The sequence below is a fragment of the Pelodiscus sinensis genome, chromosome 7 (assembly GCF_049634645.1).
Source record: "Pelodiscus sinensis isolate JC-2024 chromosome 7, ASM4963464v1, whole genome shotgun sequence".
NCBI classification, from domain to species: Eukaryota; Metazoa; Chordata; order Testudines; family Trionychidae; genus Pelodiscus; species Pelodiscus sinensis.
Window position 1 is genome coordinate 51,916,945 of NC_134717.1, and position 12,986 is coordinate 51,929,930.

Below are 12,986 nucleotides of genomic sequence, written 5' to 3' on the forward strand. Positions count from 1 at the left end.
CCTTTCTTAACTTTCAAATTCCACTGTATCTTTTTTGAGATGGGGCAAAAGCATCTGCACCATTGTTTCGTCTACTTTTTTATGTCCATGTGCAGGATAAATTTTGTTATATGCACCAAGAAAGGTGATGTGTGACACCCTACTCCAGCCCTGAGCCTTCTGCTGCACCCCAACTCTCCCCCCCCCCCCCAGTGTCTGCATCCCATCCAACAATACAACCCCTGCCGCGCCCAGTGAAAATGAGTGAGGGAGGGAGAGAGTGAGCTACGGAGGGAGGGAGAATAAAGGGACATAAAGGGATGGGGGCCTTGGAGAATGGGCAGAGCAGGGGTGTGGCCTTAGGGAAGGGCTGGGGTAGAGGTGTTTGGGTTTTGGGATTAGAAAGGCTACCCTAGCAGCAAGGTTAACTGTGGGTTTGTTTACACTACACAGCTTTTGGGAGAGTGCTCTGCCAGCAAGGCACTGTTCATGCTGGCACACGACATTTTGTCTTTTTTGGCGGAGAGGTAGCACCTCAATGGCAAAAGTTGTGTTCAATTGCCAGTGTGCACGTAGCCTATGTTGTCTACGTGTACTGGTTTTAACCTACAAAGCCCTGTATAATTAAGGCCTGGCTATTTTAGGGTATGTCTAACTGCAAATAAATAGATAGATAAATAGACAGATAAAAATAAAATCAAATAAAGATTTGCAGCAGAGAGTCTTACAGCCTAGATCAACTGATTCAGGCTCCCACTATAGGGCTGAAAATATCAGGGTAGACTTCTGGATTTCAGGCTCTGAATCTTATTGAGAGAGGAGGAGAGGGTTTCAGAGCCTGGATTTAAGCTGAAGCCTGAATTGTTGCACTATTATTTTTAGCTTCCTAGCTTGAACTCAAGTCAATTGACCTAGGTTGAGACTTGCTCCAATGAGTTTTTCTTCACAGAGTAAATAAATCCTCAAAGGCACCTCATACCTTATTACTACCATTGCAGTTAACCTAATGAACTTGTCTTCAATGCTGGGGGGGGGGGGGGGGGGGGGAAGCTGCATTTTTTTTAATTGGGGGTAAGTAATGGGTGTGAGCTATCCCAAGGTAAAGACAGAGTGAAGACGAGGCTTTTTTCCCCCCCTGTAAAGTAAATGTGCTGTTGTCAGTCTGGTAGGGTGGGGAGGAAGTAATAGAGTTGACCTCGGTGAGTTTCCTGTGAGGATTTCTGTGCTGGGATTAAAGTTACGTTTTACCTTGCAAGGGAAGGAGGAGATTTCAGTTCTGGATTTGGATTTCAATTTGTAGTGATTTTGTTTGTACAGGTTGACCCTCTCTGGTCTGGTACCCTTGGACTGACCAGTGATGAACCAGAGAATTTGCCAAACCACGGGAGATCAATATTGTCTAGCAGCATTATCAATGCTTCCATTGCTCACTAGGCTCTTAAAGACATTTAGGGTAAATTAGAGCTAAATTAGAACACTGAGAGCCAGGACTGGTAGCTGTAAACAAACTTTATGGGATCATGGGAAACTTGGCCAGACCCATGATAAATAGACATTCAACTAACTAAAATCATGCTGGACCACAGTTATTGCCAGACCAGTGTGTGCCAGACTAAAGAGGTCCAACCTGTACTGCAATAGAAATCAAAGTATCTATGTGATAGGCGCTGTACAGATTTATAGTAGGAAAGACCGTCTCTATCCCAAAGAGCTTATAATTTAAGACAAAACACTAAGTTAATGTAACAAAAAAAAAAAATGGAGAGAATGAGGAGTGATAAAGATAGAGGATAGAAGTGAAAGTGTTGCCAATGCTCTTAGTCTCATGGTATTTAGTATTTTCCATAAAGCTCTGGCTATTATAGTCAGTTGATGGTTAAGTGAAAATTTCAGCTTTCATTTTTTTTTTTTCAAAGGAGTAAGTTTCTAGCCTATGGACAAAAAGCTCCCAAACCAGAAAGCTAATAATAATAATTCTCAATATGTTATTCAAATATGACGGTTTTAAAGAGGGGCACCCCACACTGGCTGGAACAGCTCCTGTCTGCGACCCCTGCTACTCTTCTCTTTAGTCAGTTAACTGTTAACCAATTAAATGGAATTTTATGTTCCTAGTAGAAGATATGGTTATGGAGACATCCTCAGTGAGTTGGTTTTACAGTAATTTTAAAAAGATATGAATCAGTTTGTAAAGTTGTTGATTTAAAATACATATAGTATCTAGATGTAATTTTCTCATTCTGAGCTTAACAAAATGCAAAAATAAATAGTACAAAAAACTGTCCACCAAAATGTCTTACATAGGATTGTGCATGTAAATTCCTGTATCCAAAGTTTCATAAGTTTAGGAAACACTTATGGATTTTCAGTTTTGCATGCTTACAGCTCTAGGCTATTTATTTTATGTACTTTTCAGTGACTGCCAGGCTAAACAATACACTGACAAATCATTCACTTTTGGCGCACTCTGAAAAAGCTGCTAGGGAGAAGCTGTTACAGTGCACGTATTTCTCACTTGTTGATACATGTAGATGAGATGCTTTTGCCCTGCTTGAGAGAAGAGCCAGTCCTCTTTTCCCTATTTATCCAAAGCCTGCTTATGAAATATGATTATTTCGTTTAGTAATTGAGCTACTTTGTAAAGCGTGGTTAGCAACATTTTAATCTCTCATGTCAAACCTTTGTGCATTAATACTGTATGTTAAACACTTCTGAGTATGTGCAGAAGAACAAAAGGTATCATTTTCTGCATTTGTAGAACACACCCAAACTCTTGTGCTTAAATCCCTCTTCCCATTGCAATAGTGAATTGCCAGACTCCTAATACAAGATGGGTACCAAGGATGCCATTTTGGAAGGAAGGGTGCAGGGAGCTGCAGCCGTGTGTACTAGGACACTGCTTGCTCTTCTTGCTCTTTCCCTCACTATCAGAGAGCCAGAAGAAAGCACACAGCTTGGCTCACATACTCCTCTGTCCTTTCCCCTCACCAGCTCAGAGTGAAAGGAATGTACCATGCTGAGAGTCACATAAATACCACCCTATACTGGAAACCTACTGACAGTTATACTTACCTACATGCCTCCAGCTTTCATATTACGTTATCCATTGTCTACAGCCAAGTCCCAAGATACAACAGCATTTGCTCCAGTGCCGCAGATGGAGACAGATACTTAACAGGATCTCTATCTAGCATCCTCAAAACTACAGCGCCCACCTGGGGAAGTAAAGAAACAAATTGACAGAGCCAGGCAGGTCCCCAAAAGTCACCTTCTTCAGGATTTGGCCCAACAAGGAAAGCAACAGAACACCACTAGCTATTACCTACAGCCCCCAGCTAAAACCTCTCCTACATAGCATCAAGGATCTACAAATTATCATAGATAATGATCCCTCGCTCTCATAGTCCTTGCTTACAGACATCCCCCACAACCTAAAACACATACTCACTAGCAACCACATACCCCACAATAAAAAATGCTAATCCAGGAACCAATCCCTGCAACAAACCCTGCTCCCAACTCTGTCCACACATCTACCCTAGTGACATCATCATAGGACCTAACCACATCAGACACAATCTCTGGGGCTAATCCACCCACACATCTGCTAATGTGATATATGCCATCATGTGCCAGCAATGTCTTTCTGCCATATACATTGTTGGACTAACCAGACTGTTTCTATGCAACAGAATAAATGGACGCTAATCAGACATCAAGAATCAGTGGGAGAACATTTTAACCTCCCACACACAGTTACAGACTTGAAAATTGTCATTCTCAAGAAAAACAAAAAACAAAACCCGGCTGCTGATCTGGAATTCCTGTGCACATTTGAAAGCATCAGAATGGGTCTAAATTTGAACTGGGAATGGCTCTCTCCATTACATTACATAATTTTCCCATTTTAGGTATTCTAAACTTGTCCACATCCACCCTGATTGTTAGCTCTGATGTAACACTTCCATTTCCATATCATTGCCATTTGTTTCATTTTCTTTATGAATCTGATGAAGCAAATTGCAACTCATGCTGTAATAAAATTGTTAGTCTTTAAGGTGCCACTGGACTTCTTGTTGTTTTTGATTTCTGCGTTTTTCTAGACTAAGATCAGAAGGGCTATCCAGACACTTGTTTGTTTTGGCTGTCTATTTTATTTTCCTTTCTTCAGGATTTTCCCATGAGGAAGTATTAGCAAGCTTATGGACATGGAGATTTCCTTACAAGGTGTAAAATTTACAAGGAAGTTTTGATTCAAGTAGTCACAAGTGTTGAGTAACATCAGCTGATTCACAAGAAAGGGTATTTTTATAGCATGTGGGACTGATGTATAAACTAGTCAGTTTGCTGATATTTTAAACTCAGACATAGCAAAACTTCAATCATCTTCATATCGTGTCTTTAGAGCTTGCCGAGAAAGAAGCTTTTGCAAAACAAGCTAGGATGTGAATTTGAATTGCAGTAGCTATTCTTCACTAACCTCTTCTGTGGACTCTCCTCTTTTGTATTAGAAGTGCCTCTAGGTTCCTCCATTTTCAAGCTATTCAAGGCTATTTCCCCTGCATAGACAAGCCCTTAGTTATTTCCTTTGCTGAGCGCTGTATTCTAGGGGCTTGACCGAAATGGAAAAAATTCTATTGCTCTCAATTTGGGAGAGGGTCAGGGCTGGCTATATTAGATGACTTTTTACATTTACACTCAAGAAGCCATTCAAATTAACTTACTCCTATCAAGCTTTTAGGGCATGTATCATGGGGGATCTCGGGAAAGTTAAGGGGAATTGACATTATTTCTCAAGTTAATGCCCATAAGCCCTTCGGAAGGACAAGTCAGCCACAGCTCTTATTCAACTTGTCCCTTTAAATGAATAACTTCAATAATTGGTTAATTGTAGACAGCAAACCTTTACTCCTGTTTTCTGTCTATTCATATCAGTTATCAAGTAAAGATTATAAAATATAACATTCAGAGTGCAAATTCCAACACTTGTGCTTGTACAGTAATTCAGTATTCTGCCTATGTTTTTTACATGTTTGGCAACAGAAAAAAATTACTCCTATCAAACCTTGCTTCTTCCCTTAAATATTATTGTTTTTTGCTTGCTTTTTATCTCTGCCTTAGTGTTGTTACTTTGATTGGGTCTGGTGAAATAATGTTGTGTTTTTATTTTATTTGCAGGCGATAGAAATTTTGCACCTAATGATCCACTGGAGTTTAAGTCTCATCAGTGGTTTGGAGCATCTGTGAGGTCTAAAAATGATAAAATTCTGGTAAGTCTTCTTGTAATGTTTTTCCGACACTTTTCCAGGAAAATACTGCAGTGGAAGGACTATGGATACACTTGTGACAATTCAGAATTAAACTGAACCGCTTGCCATCCAACTTGAATTTCTTATTAGAAATGTATTGGCTGGCTTTTCTACTTAGTGCTAGCGAAAGAGATAGTGGATGTTAAAAGATATTTCTGAAAATTCCTTTAATGCCCTTTCAACAGATTGTTTTAATAGCATTGTACACAGCTTTTGATCAACTGATGCACGTTTATAAAAACACGAGTGGACTTTTCCTTGTCTATGATGTTACAACTGCGCAGCATGTAGATATGTGCTGTACTTCTACTAAAAGTAGTGCTTTGGGGCTATTCTTCCTTGGGCATGCAGTAGAACAATGGATGCAAAGATTCATCCCACATTGCTCAGGCATTCTGAAGAGAGATCTGTTTTCTAGACTGTCTTGTCTTTTCCTCAGGCCTGTGCCCCCTTGTATCATTGGAGAACTGAAATGAAACAGGAGAGAGAGCCTGTAGGAACTTGTTACCTTCATGATGGAGCGAAGGCTGTTGAATATGCTCCCTGCAGATCGAGTATGTATAGAAGGTTTTAACTTAGTAAATTTCAATTTCTCTTCTGTTACACCAGTTTGTGGGGAGTAAGAAGAGTATCTGTGGTATGTGCCTTCCCTTTTTTTGGCATTTAGTCTTGTGGTAACTGGAGAAGAACCTGACCCAAAGCCTCAAGTCTGGGCACTCCTGAACTTTTGGAGCACTCAGGATCTGCATTCAAATTTCACAGATGCCTTCATTCCCTACAGTGGATCAAACTTAAATCTTGGACCAGATATCCCTGAACTTTGAAGAATCTATATCTGAATTTCACAGCTCATTGATAATTGTTGTAGCATCCAAAATGATTCCACTTTCCCTCTGAGATGTGGATGTGGTTCTGTGGCAACCACATAGCAGGAATTTCAGAATCTAGAATTATTAATGCTCCAGTTGGTGTTCCTTTGATATGTGCCATAGCAGACTAAAGTTACTGCTAGTGAACTACTGCAACACATTATGGTACAAAAAGTGCCCTGCACAGAACAGTCCCAGAATCATGGGTGACACGAAGGGTCACATGCCCCAAATATTATGGGTGGGAGGGGCTGGCCAGCAGCTGGCAGGGAGACTAATCAGAGGAGTGGGAGCTGGTGCCTGCAGGAAGGGTCTGGTCCCCCACACTCACCAGCAGGAGAAGCGGAGCAAGGAGGCTCCAGATGTTTTGTTCTTCTATTGTGCTGCTCTGGGGGAGGCAGTGGGACCATCTCTGCGCTTCCCACAGGAAAATGGAGTGACATGGTGTCAGGGGGTACACACCCCCAGTGTGCCTCAGTGCCCCCTGACTGTCCTCATATAGCCCCTCTCAGGGCAAGTTACAGTCTGTATGGGTTGCTCATCATAGGCATCTGTCGCAACGGCTCTGCTTACCTAGTCGGCCTCCTGGTCAGGCCGCAAACCAGAGTCTTTGTCTCCAGCCCCTAGTCAAGGGGAGTCTTGGCTGGCCTACTTCCAGCCTTTGCTGGCTCTCCCCAGCTTGTCTCCCTCCAAGGAGCTCCTGCTTCCTCTGCAGTCAACCCTCCACTGGCTCCCCTTAAGCATACTATGCTTCTCCATTTATAGCTGTCAGCTGGGCTCTCACTCGCCCTAATGGGTTCAGCTGGCTTCTACAAGCCAATTGTGCTGCCCTAGATAGTTGCCAGCTGGGCTCTCCCTAGCCCAAACAGCTCCAGCTGGCCTCTTTCTTTCTAGCCCTGGCTCAGGGCCTGAGTCCTGGTCTTAAAGGGCCAGTGCAGGGCAGACGCCCTGTCACACATGGCTAGGGGAGCAAAGCAGCTGGGGCTGCCTGCTCTGCTTCCCTTGTCGCTGCTGGATGGTATAGGGAGGATGGTGGACACTTGCTGCCGGTGTTGGCTCTGCTAGTCTCTGGGATTGTCTTGGTAGAGGGAAGGGGCGAAAAGGGGGAGAGCAAGGGCGAGGTGGGGAGGAGACAGAGGCGCTATTGGCCTCCCCCAGCCCAGTGACGGGCCAGGACATGTGGCTGGTGCCCCACTCCAGGGTCCCTCCAGACCAGTTTCCTCTGCCCAGAGTTCTGTGCAACTAAACAACTAAAAGTAGCAATAAACTTAGGGTAATAGTCTCAAAAGTGGCCTCTGATTTTTGTTGTTGTTGTTGATACCTTCATGTTTCTTGTACTCAGTGTCAGATATCTTGAGTCTATTGGTTTGAAAATGCTGAGCACCCACAGATCCTGGTCATGTCAGTAGTGTCTGTGGTGGTTCAAAACCTCTGCAATCAGACCCAAGGTATCTCAACTCAAGCACCAGCGTAAGAGAGTATTTTTGAATTTTTTTACTGTATCTCCTTACCTCCCTTTGGATTAAAAAACTGACTTGAGAAATTTTGCAGAACAGCAAGGAGTGCATTCCGTAGTCATCCAACATAAAAGGAGCATACATGACTACATTTTATAGCAAATATCCATCTGGTCATACTGTCGTAAATAAGGGCTTGTTACGTTTCTGCCCTAACGCTGTATATTCATGGGATTAACTCTCAGTAAAACTCTCTCTGGGCTGACTCTTGACATGGGAACTATCCGTTCTGGAATGCTTGTTTTGTTTTTCCTTCTTCAGAAAGCCCTTGAAATATGTTATATTATAGTTGTGTAGATTTCTGGTTTTGGTTTTGTTTGTTTTTTGCATAAAAAGTGAAAATACACTCCTATGTCCAGAGACTTTACATTTATTTCCTGCACCCCCCCCCCCCCCCATACCTTTGGAATTTAACTCAGCAGGAATATGGAGTCTCCATATACTTCTGTTTGGATAGACCTAGGACAAATCCTAAAGTTATTACAATGTTTGACTATGAGTTGAAGAACAGGAAGCAATGTCTGTCTTGCCACATTAAAACAGACTGCCAAAGCACCTTATTTGGTAATAAGCTCAATGGCTTTGCTCATTGCTGATGGATGCTCCAGAAAAAGGGACAAAAATTTCTCTGACACCAAACCAAAAATCACCTGGATGTTTGAGCAAAATGGATCATTATACTTACTGCCGTCCCTTTCACCAAGTTTAATTTATCACTATCTTTTTTTTTTTTTTTTTTTTGGTAGCAATTATCGATGCTGATGGACAGGGATTTTGTCAAGGAGGCTTTAGCATTGACTTTACAAAGGTAAGTGGTACTCATTGGATATAATCTATTTTCTTGAATCAGCAGATAATTACAAATGACAGCAGTTCCAACCAATATGTGATACAAACACATATCTATTTTTTAAAATAAAGAGATATCATTCTTGATGAGCCCTGATCCTGCCAGGTGCTGAGCACCTCAGTTGCGAAAGATCTTGCTGGATATAAGTAGCATGCATTTCCAGCTTTTTTGTCAGTGGTACCTAATTATTTGTTTGATCTTTGCTGCCACTAGTCTCAGGTCAAATGAAACGACAATAATCTTCAAATCTTATTTGATACTCAACCATACACCGTTCACTTCAAATCACTAAGTCAGTTCTCTTAGGGTATGTCTAGACTACAGGCTTTTGTCTACAGAAGTTTTGTCGACAGATACTGTCGACAAAGCTTCTGTCGACAAAGAGCGTCTACACTACATTCAGTTCTGTCGACAAAGCAAGCTGCTTTGTCGACATGGTAGTGTAGACGCAAAGGACAGTTTACATGCAATAACACCTTCCGTCGACAGAACTCTGTCGACAGAAGGCGTTATGCCTCGTAAAATGAGGTTTACCAGCGTCGACAAAACTGCTGAGTTCTGTCGACATTATGTTGACAGAACTCAGCGGTAGTGTAGACGCAGGTATAGTTTTGTCGACAAAAGTGGACTTTTGTCGACAAAACCCTGTAGTCTAGACACACCCTTCGAGGCACAACTTGCTCTGAAAGGGAAAATATTAACCCCTCTCCCCCCACTCTCTCCCTTAGTTCCAAATTACTGCTGCTTATTGAGACATAGTGTGACATTTTCGACATCTTCTTGCTTCTTTTCTCTCCTTATGTATGTAGGTTGGTTTTTGAAAATGTATTTTTCATATTTTTTACAATTTTTCTTTTAATAGTAGAGTCCCTATCATCTGACGTAAACGGGACCGACACCTGGTCGGATTACTGAATATGTTGGATGATAGGGACTGCTGCCGGAGAAGAAGTGGCCCCAGCAGGAGCACCATCAGCTGCTCCTAGAGAGCATGGAGACAGCTGCTGCTGCTGCTGCTGCTAGGGGAGAAGCGGCCCCGGCAGCAGCAGCTTTCCCCGTGCTCTCTAGGAACAGCTGATGGGGCTCCTGCCGGGGCCGCATCTTCCCCGGCATCAGCGCATCAGCTGCTCCTAGAGAGCACGGGGACAGCTGCTGCTGCTGCTGCTGCTGCTGCCGCCAGGGAAGAAGCAGCCTCAGCAGGAGCCGCATCAGCAGCTCCAGGTCATGGGGCGGGAGAACGGCCCCACTCGCTGCCCCGTTGTCCCAGGCAGGAGCGGCAGCAGCTGCTCCAAGAGAGCGACAGGGCAGCAGGCGGGATCGTTGTCCCCACCCGCGCTGTATCCGACCCTGCAGCTCCCAGGGACAAAGTCCCCGCGCGCTGCAGGGTCAGATAAAGCTGAGTGTCGGATTACTGGGAGTCGGATAATCCGGACTCCACTGTATTACTTTTAAAATCCAAAAAGGAAAAATGTTTACAAAATGAAGAGTCACATAAAGAAATACAGGGCTTGATTCAGCAAAGTGCATAAGCACATGCAGTGCTTTAAGCACACAAGTAGTCTGAGTGACTTAAATGGGACTACTTGGTCTTAAAGTTACAAGCATGTGTAAGCGGGGGAATGGTCCCGCTATTGTGGAGAACTTTCCTGGCTTCTATACCACCCCAGTAAAATGGACCAGCGAAAGGATCTGAGTCCCCGCTCCCACTTCCTTTACCCCACGGCTTCCCTGAACCTGAGGGATCCCCTTCCACTCTCCTGAGTAGCAGAGTCCTCGAAACCCCAACAAGGCTGGGCCCAGGTTTCCTGGGGCTTAATCCCCGATCTTGTAGTCACTAGGGGCAGGAGTTAGGGTGTCCCCACTCCGAGGTGCTCTCTTCACACTGCATGCTTTCTTGGCCCAGTGATTATTTCATAAGGTTCAAAGCAAATACAATTTATTAAACATCAACCGATTAAAGAAAAAAGAATAAGAAAAAATGAGAATGGTTAAATGAGAACACACAGTCCTGCTCTGTAGCATGGGGACATCAAAACAGCAGTCTGCAGAGTATAAGGACAGTTCACAGTCTGTTCCTTATAGGTCCCTTATAGATCCTGGCTGTGCTTCAGGAGGGCTGCAGGCTGGACACGCTTGCTCTGGCAGTGACCACACAGCCTCAGGCTCTAGGTGGCAGGACCCCTCTCCCAGTCTGGCCTGCAGGGCCTCTTGGCTGGTGGTGGCCCCCTGCCCAGAGCCTCTCCCCCCACTTTGCTGGTCCCAGCTGCTCACCACACCCAGCTGCAGGCTATGCTGCTTTGCCAGTCTCTAGCTCCTTGTCTTGCTTCTCTGTCCCCTTTGGCTCTCTGATCACTGCCAGTCTGCTGCTCAACACAGGCTTTGCACTCTTTGGCCTGTGTGTGCCTGACTCTGTTGCTGCAGGACTGCCTCTCCATAAGGCTTGCTCCTCTTATCTCTCTCTTCTTGCTCAGAGAGACCCAGAAAAAGTCCCAGCTCACATGGAGGATGGGGCCTGGCCTCTTACTTCCTTCACTGGCCTGTCCAACCTGTCAATCAGGCCGAACTGGTGTTGGCTGCTTTCCATTGTCTCTGGGGTCTGTCAGTCTCATGGACCCTTCCCCTTTTGATACTGGGAGCTGGCAAACCAAAATCTCCCACAGAGTTTTAGTAAGGGGCTAACAGTCCCCTTACACATGCTTTGCTGGATCACAACCATACCAAGTAATATAGAAAAAGATAAAAACCAAGACTTCTCTGTGTACTGTGTTTCTGCACCTGATTTTTAAAAAAATGGGGGAGGGGGGAGGAGAGGGAGAGATAGTCTGTATACCTCCACAGAAGCCAATCGTATGACATACTTCTAGGAAAATGTCATAGGGTTTTGTTGTAACTATATTCTGTTGTCTTAAAATTATGCCTGTAGGAGTCTCAGCTAAAATGACATGAATTATTTCGTTCAGAGTTTGAAAAGGAGAGGCAGTGAAGGAAAGGAGGAGAGAGCGGGGAAAGAAAATTGATCAAAAGCAGATGTTGATTTTGCCTCAGTAACGTTAAACCTAATAAAATTCTAAAAAATCAACATTTTTAATCATTCCTTTTTTTCTTTAAGTAAGTCTGTATAATCTCAAATAATAAGAAAATCTAATAATAAAAATATAACAACACAAGTCTGGGTTTCTCCAGCTATAGAGCAAGATAACTCTGTTCTTAAAATTAGTATGCACTCCATTATTGTTTATTATTCTTCATATGTATGGCAATGAGAGGGTTTTTTTTTTATAATGAGAAGTTTTTTTATTTAATTCTTTCTAGGGAGACAGGGTACTTCTTGGTGGACCAGGAAGCTTTTACTGGCAAGGTGAGACAAATTACTTAGGTGACACAAAATGGTGACCTCTGATTTTTCCATCCCCACTCCACCTATCTTGACTCCTCTGTCAACATCAATGTCTCAGTGAATGAGATACTAGAATATTTTTATAATACCCTTAAAATATTTACTGAATATTTGAGACATCTTTACATGATTTCTTTGTACTGATTACTAATGAAATAGCTATACAAATGTTTGATTACATATAGAAAGTGTTCCTAAAGGCACAAATTTTGTTCAAAGCCCGATAAAGTTATCTTGGAGAAGGTTTTGCCATCCACCCAAAACATTAAAAGCAAGGACATGCAATGTTAAGAAAGAGGTCTTCCCTGTAATTTGTAACACAAACATAAAGTATTCACTGTCAATGAGACACACTAGACAAAGAAGTTGACTCCATTTCCTTTGGATGCAGAGATACAGCTTAGGGAAGATGCGTGTGGAGAATGTAGTGTTATAAAAAAATCTTGCCTCTGATTTCACAGTTTCCTCAAGAAAATTTCACATACCTTTCCCTAGAGAGAAGTCCTTCAACTGACCACTGAGCATCCACGGTCACTATGGGCACGTCTACGCTGTAGGTGATAGAGAGCCCACTAGGTCAGGCAGACGAATGCACTAACTATGCTCAAACAGATGTGCTAAAAATAGCAGTGTGGACACTGTGGAATGTACTAGCCATGTGAGCACAGGCTCCAGGGGTTGGTTGGGCTTGCATGCAGACAGCTAGCTTGTGCTTCAGTATCCACGCTGCAATTTTAAGCGTGCTATATCTGCTTGAGCTAGCATGTGTCTGCGTACTTGGGGTGAAAGACATGCTTATAGGCATGTCCCATGAAAGTCCTCATACTGGTGAGCAGCTGCAAAATGCCTTTACCCATGTTCCATGCAAAAATATAGTTTCTGTAGTAGTGGAGACCCTGAACAAGGGAGAATGATTAAAAATGTATTAGATGCTTGTGAAATTAAGTTAGCAATGTATATTTATTTACAAAAACAATGAGGAGACCCATGGCACTAAAGTTTAACAGATTTATTTGAATATAAGCTTTTTTGAGCAAAGACCCATTTCTTAAGATGCATCTGATG

The 12,986-nt window shown here is 43.1% G+C and overlaps 1 protein-coding gene across 1 annotated transcript in view; it reads left to right on the forward strand.

Annotated features, from left to right (window-relative positions):
• The window catches only part of ITGAV (integrin subunit alpha V), a 97,046-nt gene that overhangs the window by 25,037 nt on the left and 59,023 nt on the right, over window positions 1-12,986 (forward strand). The window contains exons 3-6 of the mRNA XM_075933763.1: window positions 5,158-5,249; window positions 5,728-5,842; window positions 8,421-8,482; window positions 11,837-11,882. Coding sequence (XP_075789878.1) covers window positions 5,158-5,249; window positions 5,728-5,842; window positions 8,421-8,482; window positions 11,837-11,882 — 315 coding nt within the window. The remainder of the gene's footprint in view (window positions 1-5,157; window positions 5,250-5,727; window positions 5,843-8,420; window positions 8,483-11,836; window positions 11,883-12,986) is intronic.